This window comes from Triturus cristatus, chromosome 2_1 (genome assembly GCF_964204655.1).
Source record: "Triturus cristatus chromosome 2_1, aTriCri1.1, whole genome shotgun sequence".
NCBI classification, from domain to species: Eukaryota; Metazoa; Chordata; class Amphibia; order Caudata; family Salamandridae; genus Triturus; species Triturus cristatus.
In genome coordinates this window covers 8,876,224-8,900,091 of record NC_140581.1, presented here as the reverse complement: position 1 = coordinate 8,900,091, position 23,868 = coordinate 8,876,224, and the positions used below count along the sequence as shown (strand labels likewise).

The window sequence follows — 23,868 nt, the reverse complement described above, 5'->3', positions numbered from 1 at the left end:
TTCACTTTATAAGGCATGAACCTTTTATTCCTCAAGAGGTGTAAGCGCCGTAGCCAGCAGTGTGGTCCTCACAGGAAAACTCACAACCATGCACTGATCACAGCATCATTCAGTGGTAATGAATGTCTCTGTCAGTAAATGCTACAGGTTGGCCTTTTTGTTTACCTGCTGACTGCAATGAGACTCTTGGCTTATATGTTTTTATCTCACACCATTTTAAGTGAAACAGGAAGAAGACCGGATGGCAAAGGAACGCGAGGAGGCAGAGAGGCAGCATCGAGAAGAAGAGGAGAGAAGGCAGCGAGAAGAACAACAGAAGAGAGAAGAAGAACAAAGGCAGAGAGCGGAGGCAGAGCGGAAGCAGCAGGAGGAAGAGAAGCGACAACATGAACGTCTGGAAAGGGAGAAAAGGATTGCTGAAGAAATGGAGAAAGAAAGCAAATCCCTGGAGGAAAAGTTGACAAAAACATCAGAAAAATTAAAACAAATGAGCCACCAGCGAGGACGAACCAATGCACAAGAGCGATCCCACATCATGCAGTACGCCGTGGAAGATGATGCTAGTGGCATTGAAACGCATGAGGTACAGTACACCCTACACATCATCCCAAACCTATCATTCTTTGTTTGAATCTGTTCATTGGTCTTTTTTGTTTTTTGTCTTAAACACATTTCAGAACTCAGGTATGACAATACATGTGCAACTTACAGTGTTATCCAACGAAAGAGCACATCTGTTTCAATCAAACGGTGCAAGACGACATCTGCCGCGCATGTCCATAACTGTTTTCTAAGTCATAAACAAGTGCAGCAGAGCTAAGATTTCGATTCAGTATTCATAGCAAAGGGAGGATTCAACAGTACTCACTTAAAGAAAAGAGTTGACTTATTAACAATCTGGGGGCCGATTACGGTGCGCCTCCGACTGCTCGGACTGTAGGTCAGAGCCTTCTGAGCGGCATCGTAATGGGCTCCTTGGTTTACTTTCTGACAGCCTAATCAAGATATAGGCGGTCGGAAAGTAAACCGGCCCTGGCTGGCTTTCAACGGGTTCGGAGAGCCGGTCGGATTCGAACTAGTCAAATTCCGACTAGTAAACTCAAGAGCGGGCCTTTCCGCCCTTGAGATTACAATGCACGAATTCCAACATGGTTTCCATTCCGGCCTGTCCGACATGCAAACCATGTCAGAAAGCGTGTTTCGGGGCCCCCAGCAGTGCCCCCTTTGGTGCACGGCCTCCAGCTGCAAGCCTATGGGGCACCTATGTTGCCATCTTGTTAATCCCTGCACTTTGTGACAGGCATCTTGAGGTGCCTGCCACGGGGCGCAGGGATGAACCGCACCTCCCATTTCACTGTGGGAGCATGCATTACAGACGGTTTACGGCCATAATGCATTGTCCCATAGGGAAATGTAGGAATGCAACATTATCTGGTTGCATCCTAATGAGGCGGGTGGGACCGCCAACTGGAATTTTTCTTCAGCAGTACCCCTGCGCGTCAGTAGGTGGCGTTGGTTGACTCCGCGTTCGTCGTTGGCTTCATGGTCGCCAGAATGATGTCGCGGTGTCTACCTAGACGCCGCCCCTGCGCGCTGACGTCAGTTCTTTATTTTTTAGCGCCAGCTAGCACAGATTCGGAGAGAGCGGTATTTAGAGTCACATTTTGACTCTCTTTTTGCAACTTTGTGCCAACATTTTTTTGAGTTGTTCGACTCTTGATGCAAGGACGAGATGTCCCGTCCTCAAACCGACTTGAAGGCTTGCGACTTCTGTTGCAAATTCATGTCGGTTACGGACCCGCACCTCGTGTTTCTTTGGTGTTTGGAGCGCGACCATGACCCGAAGTCGTGCCCCGACTGCCAGGCCATGAACCCGTAGTCTTTGTGGGAGCGGTCCCGAAAGCTTCTCGAGGCCTGGCAGTCCACTCTGTGCCATTCGAGGTCCTGGCTGAGAGGAAGGTCGTGGGACCGGTCGCAGAGCCATCATCACCACTCCTTGTCGAAGTCTTCGTCTTCGGGTATGTTGAAGCATAAGAAGAAGGCGAAGAAGCATCGTCGCTGTTCGCGTTCTCCCCGTCCGTCGGCCGACGCGATGCAGGAAGTGGAAGGTAGTCATCTGACTGCGCCCACGGAGCCTGTTGGGTCGACTCCGGCATTCCCTCCCTACCAGGGAGCCGGAGCGACCCCTGCCCAACTTCGTAGCTTTTACGAAGCCCTCCATTCCATCTTAGGGCAGCCGATCCACCGGCGCGCCTTTGTGCCCTGCGGATTTGGCTGGGAGCTCTAGGCCTTCGATGCATGCGGCTTCGGCGAATCATGTGGCAACACCTCTGACACCAGTTGTGTCCCCAGCAGACATCGACCCCAGCCTCCCCCTTAATGTGGACACGGACCCCCGGCACCGACCGGTACTTTTGTACCATGGTTCTCCACTGGTCTTCCCTATTGCCCTGAGTGGATACCAGAGGATGGTGAGGAGGACTGGAAGGGGTCCGTGGACCCATTGGCAGACCAGTTGGAGGAACCCGACCGGAGAAAGGAGTTGGGTGAGGCCAGTGGTCTGGACACCTCCCCAGACCTTGGCATGCTTTCTCCCCCTACCGTGGCTATGGGGGAGGGTGCATCTTGTACAGGCGTGTTGCGTAGGGCGGCTGAAGCCTAAAACCTTGAGCTTCCTATGGTGGCGGTCAGGACTAACCTCGTGACCGAGGTGCTTCAGCCGGCAGCAGCCCCTTCGGAGCCCCCTGCTGCCGTTCAATGAGGCCCTTACAGACACCCTTTTGGGTACATGGTCCTAGCCCAACACAGAGGATCCTGTGGACAGGATGATTGTCCGACCCAATTTTCCTCTCTCAACACGCCACCCCTGAGAGCTTTGTGGTCCAAGCCTCGACCTCCAAGGGCGCATTCCCTACTGCACCACCTGATAGGGAATCTAAGAAGCTGGACCTCCTTGGGAAGATGTGGCAGCTTAGGTCTGCGGTCGGTGAACACTGCATGTCTCTTGGGCCGTTACTCCCACTCGGTGTGGGACTCTGGCATGCAGGTGCTGCCACAGTGCCCAGAGGAGGCCCAGCCCCTGCTCTCCCGCGCAGTTGCCAAAGGCAGAGATGCAATGAAGTTCGACATAAGATGTGGGCTGGACACCGCTGACTCATTAGGAAGGACGACTGCAAAGTCAGTAGCCCTGAGATACTATGCCTGGTTGATGTCTACTGGCTTTTCGGGTAATGGCCGAACAACATTTTTGGGCATGCCCTTTGATGGCCGTCGCTTGTTTGGCGACAAGGCAGACAACACACCCAAGTGCTTTAAGGACTCCAGGACTACAGCCAGATCCTTGGGCCTAGCTTCCACCTCCCGCCCAACACAGTCTGCTTTTCGCCCCTTTCGTGGCTATGGAAGTGGTGCCCCGCCAGCGGATCTGGGATATTCGGGCTATGATTCCGATCTTTCAGCCTCTATCCTGGGTTTCGGTCAGAATGACCCCGAGGCTACTGGGCCTCATGGCCTCCTGCATCCTGCTGGTAGTCTATGCCAGGTGGCATATGCAGGCTCTGCAGTGGGACCTGAAGTACCAGTGGGCACAGCATCAGGGGAATCATTCTGATTGCGTCCAGATCTGGGAGGGCACTGCACACCAATTGCAGTGGTGGCTAATGAACCAGGATTGGGTCAACGGCAGGTCTCTCTCCCTTCCCCAACCAGAGGTCACAGTGGTGACCGATGCATCACTCCTGGGATGGGATGGCCGCATGAGAGAGGTGGAGATTAGAGGCCTCTGGTCTCCATCGGAGTCCGGGCTCCACATCAACCTTCTGGAGCTTCAGGCGATCCGTCTTGCACTGAAGGCATTCTTTCCTTCTGTCAAAGGGAGAGTAGTGCAGGTGTTCACAGACAAAACCATCGCCATGTGGTACTGCAACCAACAGGGTGGGGTGGGGTTATGGACCCTATATCAGGAGGCACTTCGTCTCTGGAAGTGGCTGGAACATCAGGGCATGTCCCTGGTGGTTCAACACCTGGCAGGTTCACTGAACGCCAGGGCGGATGAACTCTGCCGCAGGTGCATGATGGATCACGAATGTTGCGGTCTTCTATGTGCCTTTCTGCCTATACCACTTCTGCCCAGAGTGCTGAAGAAGATCAAGCGCAACCGGTTCCCAAGTCATTCTTGTTGCCCCGGACTGGGCACGAAGAGTCTGGTATCCCGAGCTCTTGCACATGGCCATCGATCCTCCAATCAGACTGCTCCTTTGGGAGGATCTTCTGTTGCAGCAGCGGGGGACAGTCCTCCACCCAAACCTGTCCAGCCTCCACCTCCTTGCGTGGAAATTGAGCGGCGACAGTTGACAGCTTTCGACCTGCCTCCCGAAGTCTGTAATGTCATCTTGGCAGCCGGCGTTACTCCACCAAAACGGAATACGCCTGTAGATGGAACAAATTTGTGGTCTGGTGTGCAGCAAAGGCTGTGGATGCCCTTTCTGGACCCCTTTCAGAGGTTCTCCTCTTCATTCTTTCTTTGGCCCAGCAGGGCTCTGCTCTGGGCACTTAAAAAAGGCTATCTTTCTGCCATTTCGGCCTTTCTTCAGTTTTCTGATCAGCCTTCTCTTTTCAAGTCCCCTATTGTAAATCACTTCCTTAAGGACATTACTCACTTGTTCCCTCCAATTACTTTTGAAATGCCCCAGTGGGACTTGAACTTGGTTCTCACCTACCTCATGTGCACTCCTATCGAGCCGCTGCATAACTATCCTCTCAGACTTTTGACTCTTAAAACTGCCTTTTTGGTGGCCATCACCTCTGCTTGCTGGGTGAGTGAGCTTCAGGCTCTTTCTTCCAAGCCTTTTTTCCTGGCTGTTCATCTGGGCAAAGTTGTCCTTTGCACTAGGCCTTCTTTCTTTCCCAAAGTGATTACCTCTTTCCACATTGGTCGAACCATCACTTTACCCACCTTCTCCCTGCCCGCATCCTTCTAAAGAGGAGGAGAGGCTCCACCATCTGGATCCAAAACGTGCGCTTTCATTCTATTTGGATCGCACAAAACAATTCCGGATGGATTACTAGCTCTTTGTTGGCTATGTGGCCTCCAAGAAAGGTCGGGTTGTGCAAAAATTAACCATCTCTTGATGGGTCGTTCTTTGACACAAAATCTGCTATTCCTTGGCGAAAAAGGAACCTCCAGTGGGCCTGCGTGCCCATTCCATCAGGGCGATGGCCGCTACTACTGCTTTGAGACGTGGAGTCCCCCTTCATGATATCTGCCAGGCAACTACGTGGGCTTCATTGCACAGGTTTACCAAACACTACTGCCTGGACAGCCAAATCCGGAGAGATGGCTTCTTTGGCCGTTCAGTTCTCCAGGACATTCTGGTGTGAACTTGGTTCGCAGACCCACCTCCGGGGTTGGTATTGCTGGGGTATCTATTCGAAGGTGAGGAATTCATAACTAATTGTCTCTTTCAGATGAACAAGTTACTTACCTTCGGTAACGATATATCTGTAAGAGACATAGATAAGTTATGGATTCCTCACAGTCCCACCCATCCTCCCCGTTCTGCGAACTGACTTCAAGGGTAATGGACTTCCCTTCAGGTCCCTAGTTTTGTGCACCAGTGGTCAGTGTCTTGCATGGCTCTGCGCCTCTGACGTGGAACGTCGTGTGAAGAACTGATGTCAACGCACAGAGGCAGCGTCTAAGAAGACACGGCGATGTCATTTCAGCGACCACGACACCAATGACGAATGTGGAGTCGACCGACACCACCTACTGACGCAAAGGGGTGCTGCTGAAGAAAAATTCTGATGCCTGGGGGTAATTCTAAGGTGAGGGATATGTCACTAATCTATGTCTGTTGCAGATATATTGTTACCGGAGGTAAGTGACTTGTTCTTTACCCACACATTCCTCACATGAAAAGCACTGACTGTGTGGCAGAAAAGTGTTAAGGCAGAATAAGAATAACAATGGGCTTTACAAGTATCTAAACTGACACTAAGGGGCTGATTACGATTTCGGGCGGAAACTTTCTGCCCGACACCGACTAGGAATCGGGACAGACCGACTTGCTGGCCGTGCTCCGCCCACCCAATTACAATGTGACCGAACACTGTTCGGTCAGATTCCTATTGTTTTCAATGGGAGCTTGTGTTCCACCTGCCAACCGGCCGTATTACAGGCTCCTATGGGGAAATGGGGTGTGTGTAGATAAACCTGCACCCTGTCACGGGCCCTCCATGATACCTGCCACACAGTGCAGGGTTTTACAGGGAAGTCTCTTAGGTACCCCCTCGGTCTCCAACCGCAGGCCGCAGGATGAAAGGGGCCCTGCGATGGGCCCCCAAAGCCACTTTCCAACAGCATTTCGTGTCAGACAGGCCGATACGGAAAGGCTGTTGGAAATCGACATTGTAATCCTGAGGTCAGAAAAGCTGTCCATAGGGGTGTACAATGCGGTTCCAACCGACACAAATCCTCCAAGGGCTGATCAAAACCGATTCGGAATGACTGCACAGTTTACCTTTGACTGTGAACACCGTAATCGGTCGAGCGGATTGTTAACCAACCGAGTCGTTCAAAATGGCTCTGGCGCGGCCGAGGAGTATCCGACTGTCGGGAGGAGGCTTTCTGCCCGACAACGTAATCGGCCCGTAAGAGAGGAAAACTTAATTATCTCTCATTAATGAGTAAGGAATTATGCACTAAGAAGTACAAGTTGTGTGTTGTGCTAAATTAACGGAGCCATGCTCATTGCTAGTCAGGGCGTCAGGTATTTTGTTACTCTCTGTAGCTGGGGCAGCTGTAGTTGACAATTATCTATTTTTAATTCCAATGGCCCTGCTCTTCTCCAAATGCCTCTCTCTTTCTACCCTGACTCCAAAAAGACAGATGAATTATAAATAGGATACTACATCACACACCTCACGAATGAAATGCAGATGTTATTATTCTGTCTGCTGTAAGTAGACAATGCGGAAAATGATGCACTAAACTACAGGGAAAGGAACGGACTCCATGGACTGTAATTGGCACGTTTGTCACAGCGTATTCTATACATCAAATCATGCATTTACTCCCACTTTACTCCTTGGCCTTACCCACCACCACATATTATCTCCAACAAATGAATTAGCTGGGCAGTAAGGAAAGGAAACTTGACTTACTGTACTGCAGGGTATGGTGGAGGGAATAGGAGGGTAGAGTACAGATTTTGATATAGATTAGGGGGGTCACTACACTGGTCATCGATTTGTCTTCTTTGGCTTATTCAGTCATGGCCCTAGTCAATGGAAGTCGAAAGGGAAAAATCTGAACAGGCGTCAAATAATAAATCTGGTATGGGAAACCATGACAATTTTAAATCACTTCACATGGCTGTGAAATCAAATGTGACACATGCCAAGAATGGATTTTTTAGTTTTCTGGTAGGCTGGGATGGAAGGACTTACGGAAAAAGTAAAAGGAGTCACGTACTAAGAGGTGACTGAGTGGGCGAAGGGAAACCCACCTTGTGTGTTCGGTTTGCATTGCATTGACAATGTTGTAAATGCCGCATCAACTGAAGCAGACACACAGCCAACACTGCATTCATGAATTGAACCGTACTGCCCTTCGGTCATGGATGGCAAAATGCCCAGGGCGGGGAGGGGTGTGATGAATGATGAGTGGGATACATCTGGCTCACTTAACAAATACAGTGAGTCAAGGGAGTAGAACAAAAATAAAAAAATACCCCCCACTTTGAACCATATCTTTGATGACCCTACATAAACAAAGTAAGCAAAGTAGGTGAACAGCATGCCCCTCCCTATGAGAAGAGCTGCCTTGCTTATCCATCCAAGCAAACCAAATATTCATTCATCCTTTCATCCTAATTCACCCATAGCCACCATGATTTACTTTCTTACGTCCAGATTTTCACCAAAATTCCCAATCCATTATCCATCCATTCAGTATCCACCCTTTCTTCCAACCATCTAGGCTTTCACCTCTCCATCCCTTTACCCACCCACACACGTTTTCGCCCACCCACCCTTTTACTCACATACCATTTTCGTTTCTTTTAAATTTCCATTCTCTCAATTTTCCCTCAAGCCATCAACGCTCATTATGTGAGTTACAGATAGAAGAGGCTATAATAACTCAATCACCACTACAGCTGGTAAAGCTGGTGGGTTTATGGTCACATGTGGATGATGCCTAGGTACTAGTTAATGAGTATAACAGTAATTATCAATAAGCAAGCAATTATGTAATTTACCTGTGCCGCTTCTCCCCTTTCAACTGACTCTCTTCCTGCAATGGCACCTGAGCCGGCATCAATGGTGGTCTGTGTGGCTATATTAAAACATTATACATATTTTAGATGCCGGATACTCCACCACTTATTAAAGAAAATACTACCACAATACATCACTACAGAAGAGTTAGCACTGCAGTATCTTCTAACTACAATTTCACTCTGGGCATTTGGTTGGTTGACAATGTTAGACAAGCCAGGGATGAAGTGAACCCCAAAGACTTTTTATAATAGAGGGGCAGAGCTATAGCAAATGATGATCATGATGATTCAATCATTAAAGCACAAAGAAGGGGTGTAATATCAGTCAATATGAGAAAAATGGTATTGGTTGGCAAATGCAGTGAGACCTCATACTTTTTTCCAGCCGTGCTGCACTGTCATGGAAACTTCTGGTATACTGTATAAATGAATTAAACAGCGCACAACATAGGGTGGGTGTCCATGACCCCTCTCTTGTGAACTCAACTGTAACAGCATGAGCAGGAAAAAGAAAGACTTCTCCAGAGACATACATAGTGAATATTATAATACAAGGTTACTTGGACCTGCAACCTTCGAGGTAGACCATAGAGTACCAAAATTGTGTTCTTAGTCTTACAGTACCCCAAGATATATAGGAGAGAAGGAACGATTATTACCAACAATTCAGAAGATAAGTGGACTAGAGGCCAGAAAAAGTCAGCTACCAAAAAAGAAAAACATGTAACATAAAGGAAACAAAGATAATGCAGGGATTAAAGGAATTAAACAAATATTGAATTGGGGAGTTAGAAAAAACAAGGAGATAGTGGGCTGGGGAAAAAGAGCTAATCCATTGTGCTGTGCACGAATGGGTTACCATCCCGTCCTCGTCGCCATGTGAAAGCAAGACTGCAGGTAAGTGTGCTAGGGCAACTTTATTCCGCGCCAGCAACACCCGCCTCCAGGCAGCAACTCGCGCCCTGGAACCCAACATCAACATACCGATGCCCCAAGATTCAACTCTAAACCCACAACAATCTTAAAACCCAACATTATGGAAGTAATTATCATAAATAATGGGACTGACTAGGCTCAGCAGATCCCTCATCAGTGGACCAGGCGTTCTGCGCCTCTTCCCCAGCTCTTCCTTGACCCGTCTCCTCAACGTCCCTCTTCTTGCTATTGGGTGCTGATGGAAGAAGAAACAAAAATGAGAAAAAAAAAAGATTAGTACTTCATTTAATCTTCACAAAGTGATTGACAGACCAACACAGTCGCATTGTACTTTTCTAAAACAAATCGTCTATAGTACTAGTTCCGAGTATATCAACTATCGCTGAGTTGCCCATACTAATCCTAAAATCCCTATTTCAAACTTGCTTAACACAAACTACATTTGGAACTAATGCATTGCAGTGAGTGATCTTTGACTCTATTCCCATTTCCAACCACCTTGATGGAAAAACTCGGTCTCCCTTTTTGCAATGCATAGATACACACTAGACATCACTGTGAAATAACTTGGAACTGTGCTAGCTTCAGAAGCAAAGTCACAGAGTGAAGACAAAGAGCTACTCACTGATATCACTGATTCACTATAGTGACAGGAGGACAGTCTGCAATGGTTTCTTGATAAATCAGCCAAAGTGAGCACCAATGATGAGTACGATGAGGTAGCGCTGAGCACTTGCCTAGCAGAAACTAGAAACGGATTCACATAATAATAATATTCCAACTTAAACAACACATAACTTACCTCTGAGTGTGAGCAGCATGCTATTCGGAAAACAAATGTTAACATCGTAGAAACACAACTGAATTAATATTCACCGAGCCCCGGAATTTCAACGCCTCGCAGGTTCTGCTCCCGGGTAAAGTATATCCGCCCAGCAGTGCTTCAGCTGCTGGATGGTGCACTGAGCCTGGCTGGTGCCCCGCACGCACCAACGCACTCTCCCCCAGCGAAGTCGACGGTCTCGCAGAGGGGTATTCCCTGCCAGGCCTGCACCAGCTGCCATCATGGAGTGGAGGTGGCGATGCACAAAAAAAAAGTACGCCCAGGGCTGCAGGGTAAGCAACCCGCTGCCATGACAATGGGTGGGGTAGAGAAAGTTTGCGAAAGGAACACAAGAAGGAAGAAAAGGAAAGAAGAAATAAGGAAGTGTGAGGAAAAATAAACAAAATACAAAAAGTCATGAAAAACACTCAAAAAATTACAAAAAAACGTAAAATACACAAAGACACCACTAACATAATAAATGAAAATGAGGGGTAGATAAGTTTGATAGAGGGAGGATAAAACTGATTAAAGAGGGCCCAGCACCATAAACAGAGTAGAAAAACAAGATGGCAGCACCCATGCGAACTGAATGGTGCAGTTTGCGTGTGATTTGAACGCGAGAACACACTGCGCATTGGTAAGTTACTTAATTGCTTGCAATGCAAACAGGTGTGCCAGCAAACTATGCCCAGTAGCAGAACTCTGCGTATCGCAGCGGAGATTTTTTTGCAACTCTGCAGAGTCCTGCGTAGCGCAACTCTGTGAACTCCGCCCAGGTCTAGTCAAATCGTCCCACTTTCTCTTTAGCGCACCGATTAACAAGTCATAGAGAAAGAAGTTGTCAGGTGGCAGTCCGTTGTCCTCTGTCAAGGATTCAAGTCGAATGAGAGTCCAGTTGCGGTGCAAGTTCCCCAGGGTATGAAGGCCTGCTGCATGCCAGGGGGTCAACTCTGCTGTTGAGGTGACACAATTTCCTCTAGGCATGCCCGATAAGGTCAGTGCTGGGGTGTATGGGATCGTCGATCTCATAATAAAAACACTCCAGTGATAGCAGCAGTGCGCAACCCGCAGGAGAGTGGATGTCGCTACTTTTGAACAAGCATGGAACAAGTGAAGGATAGTAGGTAAGATCATGGCAGTGTCAGTTGTCGGGTGGCCCGCCGGCCATCTACCCACCCATTGGAGTTGAGATACTAGATAGTAGTGCTCAAAGTTAGGGACTGCTAGTCTGCCGTTCTCTGCAGGCAAATACATTTTGAAAGTGCCACCCTGCAGAGAGAGTTATGCCAGATAAACACCCTTGTCAAAAACTTAGGGATCAGAAGAAGAGTCGTGGAATGTAGAGGGGAATGTTGGTGAAATAATGTAAGTGGCGAGGCAACAACACCATTTTTAGAAGGGCTACGCGTCCTGCCACCGATAATGGCAGTGAGTTCCAGAAGTTTGTCTGCGCCCTTAGCCATGTCCCTGCACGACACAGGTTAGCATCAAAAAGCTCCACATGTGAGTGATACACTTGAAGGCCTAAATACAGGAACATGGTGGGTTACCAGGATATCCTAACTCCGGCTGAAGGCAGGCTCTGTGTTGTGGGTATCAATGGAAAGAGGCAGGTTTTGGCCCAGGTGACCCTAAGGAGAAGTTGGTAAAATGGTTAGGTGTCAGACCACTGCGGGGGATCGAGTTTATATCTTTAAGATACAGGAGTAAGTTGGCGGACAGTGGAATTGAGTGGAGCCTGTCCCTCCTCGCATTGGGAATGTTCGAGTGGCTCTATTGCCAAAGAAAAGAGCAAAGGAGTGAGCGTTACAGCCCTGGCGGGTGCCCCTGTTTATCTGGAGTGGATCAGAAATGAGGGTGTCTGTTTTAAGCCTGGCCAGTGGCAGGGTGTATAATAGTTTCATCAGTTTGACATAGTGGCTCTCAAGGCCATAGCGTGGCACTGTCTCAAAAAGGAACACCCATTACAGCAAATCAAAGGCTTCTTCCAGGTCCAGTACCAGGCAACCAGCGTAGGGCTACTGGTGAGGAGCATATCACAGTATTCAGAAGAATCTCTGTAAGTTGAGGGAGGTGCTGCGAGTCAGTACGAAACCGTTTTTGTCCGAGTGAACCAGTGCCGGTACCAAGGGTGCCGCGATTGCGAGTATCTTGGCCAGCACTTTGTAATCTGTATTCAGCAGTACCAATGGCATATATGAGCCTAATGCAGTAGGATCTCTGTCCAGCTTAGGGAGGGAGGTGAGTAGTGCTTCCCGAGTGGTGGCGGGGAGACATAATTTATAAGAAGCCTCAATGTAGGAAAGTAGGATCTTTCTGGCATAGTTACCCCCACTTTTTGGCTGGTGTCAGTGTGTTTTGACTGTAGTACACGGGGATCCTGCTAATCAGGCCCCAGTGCCTATGCTTTCTCCCTTAAAATCATTGGTAAGTACGTTGCACACCCCACAATTGGTATACTTGTGTACCCCTGTAAGTCCCTAGTATATGGTTGTTAGAGATGAAGGTCTCTAATTGGCAATGGTTTGCACCATTGTCCAAGTAGGAACCCTTGATTCAAGTCAAGGTAAGGGAGTTACGCCCTTAGACAACCGATGCTCACTGCCATGGTAGCTTGGCACGAGCAGACAGGCTTATCTCAGAGGCAGTGTGTAAAGCATTTTTGCACACATACAATAAACCCTAAACCCTGAAACACCACCCCAGCATGACCCTCTACACTGCCCAAACACCACTGCACTGCCCAAAACCCTGAAACACCACCAACAGCACGACCACAAACAATGCCCGAACACCACTGCACTGCCCTAAACCCTGAAACACCACTCCCAGCATTACCCCCTACACTGCCCGAACAAAACACTTCCCCCTACACTACACAAACACCACTGCACTACCCTAAACCCTAAAACACTACCCCCAGCATGACCCCCTACACTAACCGAACACCACTGCACTACCCTAAACCCTAAAACACTACCCCCAGCAGTACCCCTTATACTACCCAAACACCACTGCACTACCCTAAACCCTAAAACACTACCCCCGTCAGTACCCCAATACACTACCCAAGCACCACTGCACTACCCTAAACCCTAACACACTACCCCCTACACTACCAAAACACCACTGCTCTACCCTAAAGCCTAAAACACTGCCCCCAGCATGACCCCCTACACTACCCAAACACCACTGCACTACACTAATCCCTAAAACAATACCCCCAGCGCGACCCCCTACCCTACACTACACAAACATCACTGCACTACCCAAAACACTCCCTACGCTACCCAAATACTACTGCACTATCCTAAACCCTAAAACACTACCCCCAGCATAACCCCCTACACTACCCGAACACCACTGCACTACACTAAACTCTAAAACACTACCCCCAGCATGACCCACTACACTACCCAAACACCACTGCACTACCCTAAACCCTAAATCTACCCCAGCACAACCCCCTCCACTACCCAAACACCACTGCACAACCCTAAACCCTAAAACACTACACCCAGCATGACCCCTACCCTACCCGAACACCACTGCACTACCCTAAACCATCATACACTACCCCCAGCACGACCCCCTACACCTCCTAAACACCACTGCACTACCCTAAACCCTAAAACACCACCCCAGCACGACCCCCTACACTGCGCAAACACCACTGCACTACCATGAACCCTAAAACACCACCCCCAGCATGACCCCATACACTGCCTGAACATCACTGCCCTAAACCCTAAAACACTACCCCCAGCACGACCCCCTACACTGCCCGAACACCACTGCACAGCTGTAAACCCTAAAACACTACCCCTAGCACGACCCCCTACACTGCCGGAACACCACTGCACTGCCCTAAACCCTAAAACACTACCCCGAGCACGACCCCCTACACTACCCGAACACCACTGCACTGCCCTAAACTCTAAAACACTACCCCCAGAATGACCCCCTACACTGCCCGAACACCACTGCACTGACCTAAACCCTAAAACATTACACCAGCATGAACCCCTACACTTCCCAAAGATCACTTCACTACCCTAAACCCTAAAACAATACCCCAAGCACAACCCCTACACTACCCAAATAACACTGCACTACCCTAAACCCTAAACACTACCCCCAGCACGACCCCCTACACTACACAAACACCACTGCACTACCCTAAACCCTAAAACACTTCCCCACAACTACACAAACAGCACTGCACTACCCTAAACCCTAAAACACTACCCCCAGCATGACCCCCTACACTACGCAAACACCACTGCAATACCCTAAACCCTAAAACACTACCCCCAGCATGACCCACTACACTACCCAAACACCATTGCACTACCCTAAACCCTAAATCTACCCCAGCACGACCCCCTCCACTACCCAAACACCACTGCACAACCCTAAACCCTAAAACACTACACCCAGCACGACCCCTACCCTACCCGAACACCACTGCACTACCCTAAACCATCATACACTACCCCCAGCACGACCCCCTACACCACCCAAACACCACTGCACTACCCTAAACCCTAAAACACCACCTCAGCACGACCCCCTACACTGCGCAAACACCACTGCACTACCATGAACGCAAAAACACCACCCCCAGCACGACCCCATACAATGCCCGAACATCACTGCCCTAAACCCTAAAACACTACCCCCAGCACGACCCCCTACACTGGCGGACCACCACTGCACAGCTGTAAACCCTAAAACACTACCCCTAGCACGACCCCCTACACTGCCGGAACACCACTGCACTGCCCTAAACCCTAAAACACTACCCCCAGCACGACCCCCTACACTACCCGAACACCACTGCACTGCCCTAAACCCTAAAACATTACACCAGCATGACCCCCTACACTTCCCAAAGATCACTTCCCTACCCTAAACCCTAAAACAATACCCCCAGCACAACCCCTACACTACCCAAATACCACTGCACTACCCTAAACCCTAAACACTACCCCCAGCACGACCCCCTACACTACACAAACACCACTGCACTACCCTAAACCCTAAAAAACTTCCCCACAACTACACAAACAGCACTGCACTACCCTAAACCCTAAAACACTACCCCCAGCATGACCCCCTATACTACGCAAACACCACTGCACTACCCTAAACCCTAAAACACTACCCCCAGCACGAACCCCTACACTACCCGAACACCACTGCACTACACTAAACCATCATACACTACCCCCAGCACGACCCCCTACACCACCCAAACACCACTGCACTTCCCTTAACCCTAAAACACCACCATCAGCACAACCCCCTACACTGTGGGGATACCACTGCACTACCCTGAACCCTAAAACACCACCCCCAGCATGACCCCATACACTGCCCGAACACCACTGCCCTAAACCCTAAAACACTACCCCCAGCACGACCCCCTACACTGCCCGAACACCATTGCACGGCCCTAAACCCTAAAGCACTACCCCCAGCACGACCCCCTACACTGCCCGAACACCACTGCACTGCCCTAAAACCTAAAACACTGCCCCCAGCATGACCCCCTACACTACCTGAACACCACTGCACTGCCCTAAACTCTAAAACACTACCCCCAGAATGACCCCCTACACTGCCCGAACACCACTGCACTGCCCTAAACCCTTAAACATTACACCAGCATGACCCCTATACTTCCCAAAGATCACTTCACGACCCTAAACTCTAAAACAATACCCCCAGCACAAACCCTACACTACCCAAATACCAATGCACTTCCCTAAACCCTAAAACACTTCCCCCACAACTACTCAAACACCACTGCACTTCCCTAAACCCTAAAACACCACCCCAGCAGTACCTCCTACACTACCCAAACACCACTGCACTATCCTAAACCCTAAAGCACTACCCCGAGCACGACCACCTACACTGCCCGAACATCACTGCACTGCCCTAAACCCTGAAACACCACTCCCAGCATTACCCCCTACACGGCCCGAGCAAAACATTTTGCCCTACACTACACAAACACCACTGCACTACCCTAAACCCTAAAACACTACCCCCAGCAGTACCCCTACAATACCCAAACACCACTGCACTACCCTAAACCCTAAAACACTATCCCCATCAGTACCCCAATACACTACCCAAACACCACTGCACTACCCTAAACCTTAAAACACTACCCCCAGCAGTACCCCCTACACTACCCAAACACCACTGCACTACCCTAAACCCTAAAACACTGCCCCCAGCATGACCTCCTACACTACCCAAACACCACTGCACTACACTAATCCCTAAAACACTACCCCCAGCACGAACCCCTACACTACACAAACACCACTGTACTACCCTAAACCCTAAAACACTCCCTACACTACCCAAATACTACTGCACTACCCTAAACCCTAAAACACTACCCCGAGCACGACCCCCTACACAACCCAAACACCACTGCACTACCCTAAACCCTAAATCTACCCCCAGCACGTCTCCCTACACTACCCAAACACCACTCCACTACCCTAAACCCTGAAACACAACACCCAGCATGACCCCCTACACTATCCGAACACCACTGCACTACCCTAAACCATCATACACTACCCCCAGCACGGCCCCCTACACTACCCAAACACCACTGCACTAACCTAAACCCTAAAACACCACCCCCAGCACGACCCCCTACACTGCCCGAACACCACTGCACTACCCTGAACCCTGAAACACCACCCCAGCACGAACCCATACACTGCCCGAACACCACTGCACTGCCCTAAACCCTAAAACACTACCCCCAGCATGACCTTCTACACTGCCCGAACACCACTGCACTGCCCTAAACCCTAAAACAATACCCCCAGCATGACCCCTATACTACCCAAACCCCACTGCACTACCCTAAACCCTAAATCTACCCTCAACACGACCCCCTACACTACCCAAAAACCACTGCACTACCCTAAACCCTAAAACACTACCCCCAGAACGACCCATACCCTACCCGAACACCACTGCACTACCCTAAACTCTAAAACACTAACCCAAGCACGACCCCCTACACTACCCAAACACCTCTGCACTACCCTAAACCCTAAATCTACCCCCAGCACGACCTCCTACACTACCCAAACACCACTGCACTACCCTAAACCCTAAAACACTACCCCCTACACTAAAAAAACACCACTGCACTACCCTAAACCCTCAAACACAAACCCCTACACTACACAAGTACCACTGCACTACCCTAAACCCTAAAACATTTCCCCCACAACTACACAAACAGCACTGCACTACCCTAAACCCTAAAACACTACCCCCAGCATGACCCCCAACACTAAGCAAACACCACTGCACCACCCTAAACCCTAAAACACTACCCCCAGCAGTACCCCCTACATTACCCAAACACCACTGCACTACCCTAAACCCTAAAACATTACCCCCAGCAGTACCCCCTACACTACCCAAACACCACTGCACTACCCTAAACCCTAAAACACTACGCACAGCACGACCCCCTACATTACACGAACACCACTGCACTACACTAAACCCTAAAACACTACCCCCAGCACGACCCCCTACACTACACAAACACCACTGCACTACCGTAAACTCTAAACAACTCCCCCCAGCACCACTCCCTACACTACCCACACACCACTGCACTACCCTAAATCCTAAAACACTAACCCCAGCATGACCCCCTACACTGCCCGAACACCACTGCACTGTACTAAACCCTAAAACACTACCCCAGCATGACCATCTACACTACCCAAACATCACTGCACTACCCTAAACCCTAAATTTACCCTCAGCACGACCCCCTACACTACCCAAACACCACTGCACTACCCTAAACTCTAAAACACTACCCGCAGCACTTCCCCCTACACTACCCAAACACCACTGCACTACCCTAAACCCTAAATCCACCCCAGCACGACCTCCTACACTACCAAAACACCACTGCAGTACCCTAAACCCTAAATCGACCCCCAGCATGACCCCATACACTACCCAAACACCACTGCAGTACCCTAAATCCTAAATCGACCCCCAGCACGACCCCCTACACTACCCAAACACCACTGCACTACCCTAAACCCTAAATCTAACCCCAGCATGTCTCCCTACACTACCCAAACACCACTGCACTACCCTAAACCCTAAAACACTACCCCCTACACTAAACAAACACCACTGCACTACCCTAAACCCTCAAACACAAACCCCTACACTACACAAGCACCACTGCACTACCCTAAACCCTAAAACATTTCCCCCACAACTACACAAACAGCACTGCACTACCCTAAACCCTAAAACACTACCCCCAGCATGACCCCCTACACTAAGCAAACACCACTGCACCACCCTAAACCCTAAAACACTACCCCCAGCAGTACCCCCTACATTACCCAAACACCACTGCACTACCCTAAACCCTAAAACATTACCCCCAGCAGTACCCCCTACACTACCCAAACACCACTGCACTACCCTAAACCCTAAAACACTATGCCCAGCACGACCCGCTACATTACACGAACACCACTGCACTACACTAAACCCTAAAACACTACCCCCAGCACGACCCCCTACACTACACAAACACCACTGCACTACCGTAAACTCTAAACAACTCCCCCCAGCACCACTCCCTACACTACCCACACACCACTGCACTACCCTAAATCCTAAAACACTACCCCCAGCACGACCCCCTACACTGCCCGAACACCACTGCACTGTACTAAACCCTAAAACACTACCCCAGCATGACCATCTACACTACCCAAACATCACTGCACTACCCTAAACCCTAAATTTACCCTCAGCACGACCCCCTACACTACCCAAACACCACTGCACTACCCTAAACTCTAAAACACTACCCCCAGCACGTCCCCCTACACTACCCAAACACCACTGCACTACCCTAAACCCTAAATCCACCCCAGCACGACCTCCTACACTACCAAAACACCACTGCAGTACCCTAAACCCTAAATCGACCCCCAGCATGACCCCATACACTACCCAAACACCACTGCAGTACCCTAAATCCTAAATCGACCCCCAGCACGACCCCCTACACTACCCAAACACCACTGCACTACCCTAAACCCTAAATCTACCCCCAGCACGTCTCCCTACACTACCCAAACACCACTCCACTACCCTAAACCCTAAAACACAACACCCAGCATGACCCCCTACACTATCCGAACACCACTGCACTACCCTAAACCATCATACACTACCCCCAGCACGGCCCCCTACACTACCCAAACACCACTGCACTACCCTAAACCCTAAAACACCACCCCCAGCACGACCCCCTACACTGCCCCAACACCACTGCACTACCCTGAACCCTAAAACACCACCCCAGCACGAACCCATACACTGCCCGAACACCACTGCACTGCCCTAAACCCTAAAACACTACCCCCAGCATGACCTTCTACACTGCCCAAACACCACTGCACTGCCCTAAACCCTAAAACAATACCCCCAGCACGACCCCTACACTACCCAAATACCACTGCACTACCCTAAACCCTAACACATGACCCCCTACACTACCCAAACACCACTGCACTACCCTAAACCATAAACCACTACCCCCAACACGACCCCCTACACTACACAAACACCACTGCACTATACTAAACCCTAAAACACTACCCCCAGCACGACCCCCTACACTACACAAACACCACTGCACTACCGTAAACCCTAAACAACTCCACCCAGCACCACTCCCTACACTACCCAAACACCATTGCACTACCCTAAACTCTAAAACACTACCCCCAGCATGACCCCCTGCACTACCCAAACACCACTGCACTACCCTAAACACTAAATCTACCCCCAGCACAACCCCCTACACTGTCCGAGCACTACTGCACTGCCCTAAACCTTAAAACACCACCCCCAGCACGACCCCCTACACTGCCCGAAAACAACTGCACTGCCCTAAACCTTGAAACACCACCCCCAGCACGACCCCCTACACTACCCAAACTCCACTGCACTACCCTAAACCCTAAATCGACCCCCAGCATGACTCCATACACTACACACACACCACTGCACTACCCTAAACCCTAAAACACTACCCCCAGCACGACCCCCTACACTACCCGAACACCACTGCACTGTACTAAACCCTAAAACACTACCCCAGCACGACCCCCTACACTACCCAAACACCACTGCACTACCCTAAACCCTAAATCTACCCTCAACACGACCCCCTACACTACCCAAAAACCACTGCACTACCCTAAACCCTAAAACACTACCCCCAGAACGACCCCTACCCTACCCGAACACCACTGCACTACCCTAAACTCTAAAACACTAACCCAAGCACGACCCCCTACACTACCCAAACACCTCTGCACTACCCTAAACCCTAAATCTACCCCCAGCACGACCTCCTACACTACCCAAACACCACTGCACTTCCCTAAACCCTAAAACACTACCCCCTACACTAAACAAACACCACTGCACTACCCTAAACCCTCAAACACAAACCCCTACACTACACAAGCACCACTGCACTATCCTAAACCCTAAAACACTTCCCCCACAACTACACAAACAGCCCTGCACTACCCTAAACCCTAAAACACTACCCTCAGCATGACCCCCTACACCACGCAAACACCACTGCACAACCCCAAACCCTAAAACACTACCCCCAGCAGTACCCTCTACACTACCCAAACACCACTGCACTACCCTAAACCATAAACCACTACCCCCAACACGACCCCCTACACTACACAAACACCACTGCACTATACTAAACCCTAAAACACTACCCCCAGCACTACCCCCTACACTAAACAAACACCACTGCACTACCCTAAACCCTCAAACACAAACCCCTACACTACACAAGCACCACTGCACTACCCTAAACCCTAAAACATTTCCCCCACAACTACACAAACAGCACTGCACTACCCTAAACCCTAAAACACTACCCCTAGCAGTACCCCCTACATTACCCAAACACCACTGCACTACCCTAAACCCTAAAACATTACCCCCAGCAGTACCCCCTACACTACCCAAACACCACTGCACTACCCTAAACCCTAAAACACTACGCCCAGCACGACCCGCTACATTACACGAACACCACTGCACTACACTAAACCCTAAAACACTACCCCCAGCACGACCCCCTACACTACACAAACACCACTGCACTACCGTAAACTCTAAACAACTCCCCCCAGCACCACTCCCTACACTACCCACACACCACTGCACTACCCTAAATCCTAAAACACTACCCCCAGCACGACCCCCTACACTGCCCGAACACCACTGCACTGTACTAAACCCTAAAACACTACCCCAGCATGACCATCTACACTACCCAAACATCACTGCACTACCCTAAACCCTAAATTTACCCTCAGCACGACCCCCTACACTACCCAAACACCACTGCACTACCCTAAACTCTAAAACACTACCCCCAGCACGTTCCCATACACTACCCAAACACCACTGTACTACCCTAAACCCTAAATCCACCCTAGCACGACCTCCTACGCTACCAAAACACCACTGCAGTACCCTAAACCCTAAATCGACCCCCAGCATGACCCCATACACTACCCAAACACCACTGCAGTACCCTAAATCCTAAATCGACCCCCAGCACGACCCCCTACACTACCCAAACACCACTGCACTACCCTAAACCCTAAATCTACCCCCAGCACGTCTCCCTACACTACCCAAACACCACTCCACTACCCTAAACCCTAAAACACAACACCCAGCATGACCCCCTACACTATCCGAACACCACTGCACTACCCTAAACCATCATACACTACCCCCAGCACGGCCCCCTACACTACCCAAACACCACTGCACTACCCTAAACCCTAAAACACCACCCCCAGCACGACCCCCTACACTGCCCGAACACCACTGCACTACCCTGAACCCTAAAACACAACCCCAGCACGAACCCATACACTGCCCGAACACCACTGCACTGCCCTAAACCCTAAAACACTACCCCCAGCATGACCTTCTACACTGCCCGAACACCACTGCACTGCCCTAAACCCTAAAACAATACCCCCAGCACGACCCCTACACTACCCAAATACCACTGCACTACCCTAAACCCTAACACATGACCCCCTACACTAAACAAACACCACTGCACTATCCTAAACCCTAAAACACTTCCCCCACAACTACACAAACAGCCCTGCACTACCCTAAACCCTAAAACACTACCCTCAGCATGACCCCCTACACTACGCAAACACCACTGCACAACCCCAAACCCTAAAACACTACCCCCAGCAGTACCCTCTACACTACCCAAACACCACTGCACTATACTAAACCCTAAAACACTACCCCCAGCACGACCCACTACACTACACAAACACCACTGCACTACCGTAAACCCTAAACAACTCCACCCAGCACCACTCCCTACACTACCCAAACACCATTGCACTACCCTAAACCCTAAAACACTACCCCCAGCACGACCCCTACCCTACCCTAACACCACTGCACTACCCTAAACTCTAAAACACTACCCCCAGCATGACCCCCTGCACTACCCAAACACCACTGCACTACCCTAAACACTAAATCTACCCCCAGCACAACCCCCTACACTGTCCGAGCACTACTGCACTGCCCTAAACCCTAAAACACCACCCCCAGCACGACCCCCTACACTGCCCGAAAACAACTGCACTGCCCTAAACCCTGAAACACCACCCCCAGCCCGACCCCCTACACTACCCAAACTCCACTGCACTACCCTAAACCCTAAATCGACCCCCAGCATGACTCCATACACTACACACACACCACTGCACTACCCTAAACCCTAAAACACTACCCCCAGCACGACCCCCTACACTACCCGAACACCACTGCACTGTACTAAACCCTAAAACACTACCCCAGCACGACCCCCTACACTACCAAAACACCACTGCAGTACCCTAAACCCTAAATCTACCCCCAGCACGACCTCCTACACTACCCAAACACCACTGCACTACCCTAAACCCTAAATCTACCCTCAACACGACCCCCTACACTACCCAAAAACCACTGCACTACCCTAAACCCTAAAACACTACCCCCAGAACGACCCCTACCCTACCCGAACACCACTGCACTACCCTAAACCCTAAATCCACCCCAGCACGACCTCCTACACTACCAAAACACCACTGCAGTACCCTAAACCCTAAATCTACCCCCAGCACGACCTCCTACACTACCCAAACACCACTGCACTTCCCTAAACCCTAAAACACTACCCCCTACACTAAACAAACACCACTGCACTACCCTAAACCCTCAAACACAAACCCCTACACTACACAAACACCACTGCACTACCCTAAACCCTAAAATATTTTCCCCACAACTACACAAACAGCACTGCACTACCCTAAACCCTAAAACACTACCCCCAGCATGACCCCCTACACTAAGCAAACACCACTGCACCACCCTAAACCCTAAAACACTATCCCCAGCAGTACCCCCTACATTACCCAAACACCACTGCACTACCCTAAACCCTAAAACACTACCCCCAGCAGTACCCCCTACACTACCCAAACACCACTGCACTACCCTAAACCCTAAAACACTACGCCCAGCACGACCCCCTACATTACACAAACACCACTGCACTACACTAAACCCTAAAACACTACCCCCAGCACGACCCCCTACACTACACAAACACCACTGCACTACCGTAAACTCTAAACAACT

At 50.0% G+C, this 23,868-nt stretch overlaps 1 protein-coding gene and 1 long non-coding RNA gene across 2 annotated transcripts in view; one reads left to right on the top strand and one right to left on the bottom strand.

Moving 5' to 3' along the window:
- LOC146863601 (uncharacterized) overlaps positions 1-23,868 on the top strand; it is a 277,244-nt gene that overhangs the window by 107,123 nt on the left and 146,253 nt on the right. The window contains exon 4 of the mRNA XM_085627622.1: positions 222-583. Coding sequence (XP_085483748.1) covers positions 222-583 — 362 coding nt within the window. The remainder of the gene's footprint in view (positions 1-221; positions 584-23,868) is intronic.
- Positions 8,260-23,868, bottom strand: part of LOC146863602 (uncharacterized) — an 80,526-nt gene continuing 64,917 nt past the window's right edge. The window contains exons 2-3 of the long non-coding RNA XR_014969046.1: positions 9,352-9,453; positions 8,260-8,338 (exon numbers count right to left, since the gene is read on the bottom strand). This is a non-coding gene — a long non-coding RNA (uncharacterized LOC146863602). The remainder of the gene's footprint in view (positions 8,339-9,351; positions 9,454-23,868) is intronic.